Raw genomic sequence first — 2,592 nt, forward strand, 5'->3', positions numbered from 1 at the left:
AAGAAGAATAAAGGGAAAACTTAGAAAAAGAGCCTAAAGTGAACCAATTTGTAGTCCTCTTTCCTACCGCACTCACATCTGAGCCGTCACGAAAAAAGAGAGAGATTCGCAATGAGGAGATCAGGGAACTTTTCAAACAAGTATACATTAACATCCCACTCCTCGATGCGATTCCACATGTCCCGGCTTATGCAAAGTTTCTGAAAGAGCTATGCACCCAAAAGAGGGAGCCACGATCGGCCCCACAAAAAGTGATGCTCTCAGCAGATGTGAGGACCATCCTCCTAAACCAACTTCCCCGGAAAATGAAAGACCCGGGTGCTCCTCTTATTAGTTGTATAATTTCTGGAATCACGTTTGATAGGGCCCTATTGGATCTAGGGGCTAGTGTGAACCTACTTCCGTCCATTATTTATGAAATGTTCAGGGTTGGCGAGTTGAAACCTACCCCAGTAATTCTACAACTCGCTGATCGGTCGGTCAAGACTCCTCAAGGTGTCATCGAGGAAGTCATTGTCAAGATAGAAAACTGTTATTTCCCTGTAGATTTTGTTGTCCTAGACATGACCCCAACCGAAGAACTGAACCACAACTCGATAATCTTAGGACAATCGTTTTTAGCAACAACTAATGCAAATATCAACTGTAAATCGGGGGAAACGGACATCTCATTTGGAGAGCAGAAGGCCCAATTGAATGTTTTTAATGCTTCTAAGTATCGAAACCTAGGGGAAGATGAAGGCAGTGTGGACAATCTCGCGAATGACTTATCTACCCCTTGGTTAGCCCAATATGGTCCTGGTTGGTATGAAAATGAAAGTGAGTTTGAGAGTTTGGATGAGAGAGATGAATAGTTACGTTTGGTTAAAGACATTATACTTAGTGCTGGTTGGGAGGCAACCCAACGTAATTTTTTTTAGTTAATTTTAGGATTATAGTTTTTTTATTTTTTTTGATTCGAGACCAGGTGGCAGTCGTTGAACCCCTCAAGAAACCATATTCATTGTTCCCTTTGGCCTAAATCCTTGTTTTGCATCATTCTAGTCATGCCATTAGGGACAATGGCATTTAAGTTGGGGGTAAGGAAAGAGAGAGAGAGAAAAATTGAAAAAAAACTTGCCAAGATAAGAAGAGAAGCTAAGCCTTTAGAGATGGAGAATTAAAATTTCACTAAAAATTTTAAAATATTCCCTTAAAAGATATTCCTAAACAGAAAAAGTTAAGGAAATTGATAAAAAATATTGAATTATGTAGAAATTGGTAGCAAGTGGTAGGAGTATAAATTGGTCTTGTTTGAATATTATCAAAATCGTTTGGAAATTGAAAAATACTCCCAAGATTGCCCTTATCAAGATAGGAAGAGAAAGATTGAGAAATTAGACAAAATTCTTCAAATTGTTAGAAACAGTGGACCACCCTGAACATTGTTGCAAAAAAAAGGAGGAATAAAAAGTCAATGGATACCCTTGACTTAGTAACCGGGTCTTTTCACCTAATTCAAGTGTCGAGATTCACGTCAAACTGGAAAGGGAATGCCAAAGACAATCACCAACACTTAGTAACCGGGTCTCTTTAGCTAAGGCAAGTGTCGAGATTCGCGTCAAACGGTGAAAGGTAACAATAAAAATAAGTTCAGGGGTAGAAATCCACTGTCAGAAATAATATGAAGAATACTTGTCTGATTTGAAAATCAATCTCATTTTATCAAGACAGTTTGCAAATGGAAGGGTCAATAAGATTTTTTTAGCCAAGTTTCTGTAATACTCAAAACAAGACAGTTTTTACCCCTAAAGACTAATACCTATCTATACAGAGTTTGAGAATGCTGAAATCAGGATACTTGATTAATTCTGTTAGGGATGATCTTGAAATGGGAAGGAACAATGCTCAGTGTAATTCATCTGAGTGGGTGATCATAGTGACGGGATCAGCCCCTTTGTCGGACAAAGGTAATGATCGGGGATGCACTCTCATTGATGGAAACCAAGACTGCCGGTAGCCGATTTCAACCGTTGAGATTTGTTTTGCAAAGTTTATTTTATATGAGATATAAAAGTATATATATATTATGGTTTCTAAAATGTTTGCAAGAAGGTTTTAATTCCCAGGATCCATACAAGTAGAGAATGCAACACTGTTCCTTGCAGCCGAGGGAGAGGTCCTCTCTTGTCGGGCAGTGTATGATCATTATGGGCTGAGAGGTTAAGTGTAGAACCATTGAGGATAATACCTGATGGGCTAATCTTGCATCTGCCCACAGTCCCTGGGTGTTACAAGGTGGCTTGGCTTAGGGACCACTTAGGGTAAGTGTTGGGCCCATAGAGCCCATTTGATGGGTTTTCAGGGGGTGCACTGTCCTTAATAGTGTATTCGGCCAGGCCTTGTAATAAAGGCTGTGCCGAACCCATGTGGCTGATGTGTAGATCAATGCTTTGGTCCCACGATATACAAAGAAGCCCAACTGGGCAGCAGTTAGGAAGGTTAAGTGAGTACATAAGCTTAATGGGCCTAAAGCCCATTTCGAACTAGGCTATTTATTTAGTTAATAATGGGGCGAATTCTAAGATGGATTAGCAGATAGGATAGGGTCTT

At 39.9% G+C, this 2,592-nt stretch overlaps 1 protein-coding gene across 1 annotated transcript; it reads left to right on the plus strand.

Annotated features, from left to right (window-relative positions):
* Nucleotides 1-305: 305 nt before the first annotated feature.
* LOC148802337 (uncharacterized) lies at nucleotides 306-854 on the plus strand. The gene has a single exon (XM_088897873.1). It carries the CDS (start codon nucleotides 306-308, stop codon nucleotides 852-854), a length of 549 nt encoding a protein of 182 aa, XP_088753999.1.
* The last annotated feature ends 1,738 nt before the right edge of the window (nucleotides 855-2,592 follow it).

Source organism: Nelumbo nucifera, chromosome 2, assembly GCF_055504915.1.
Source record: "Nelumbo nucifera cultivar China Antique chromosome 2, China Antique-T2T, whole genome shotgun sequence".
Lineage (NCBI taxonomy): Eukaryota > Viridiplantae > Streptophyta > Magnoliopsida > Proteales > Nelumbonaceae > Nelumbo > Nelumbo nucifera.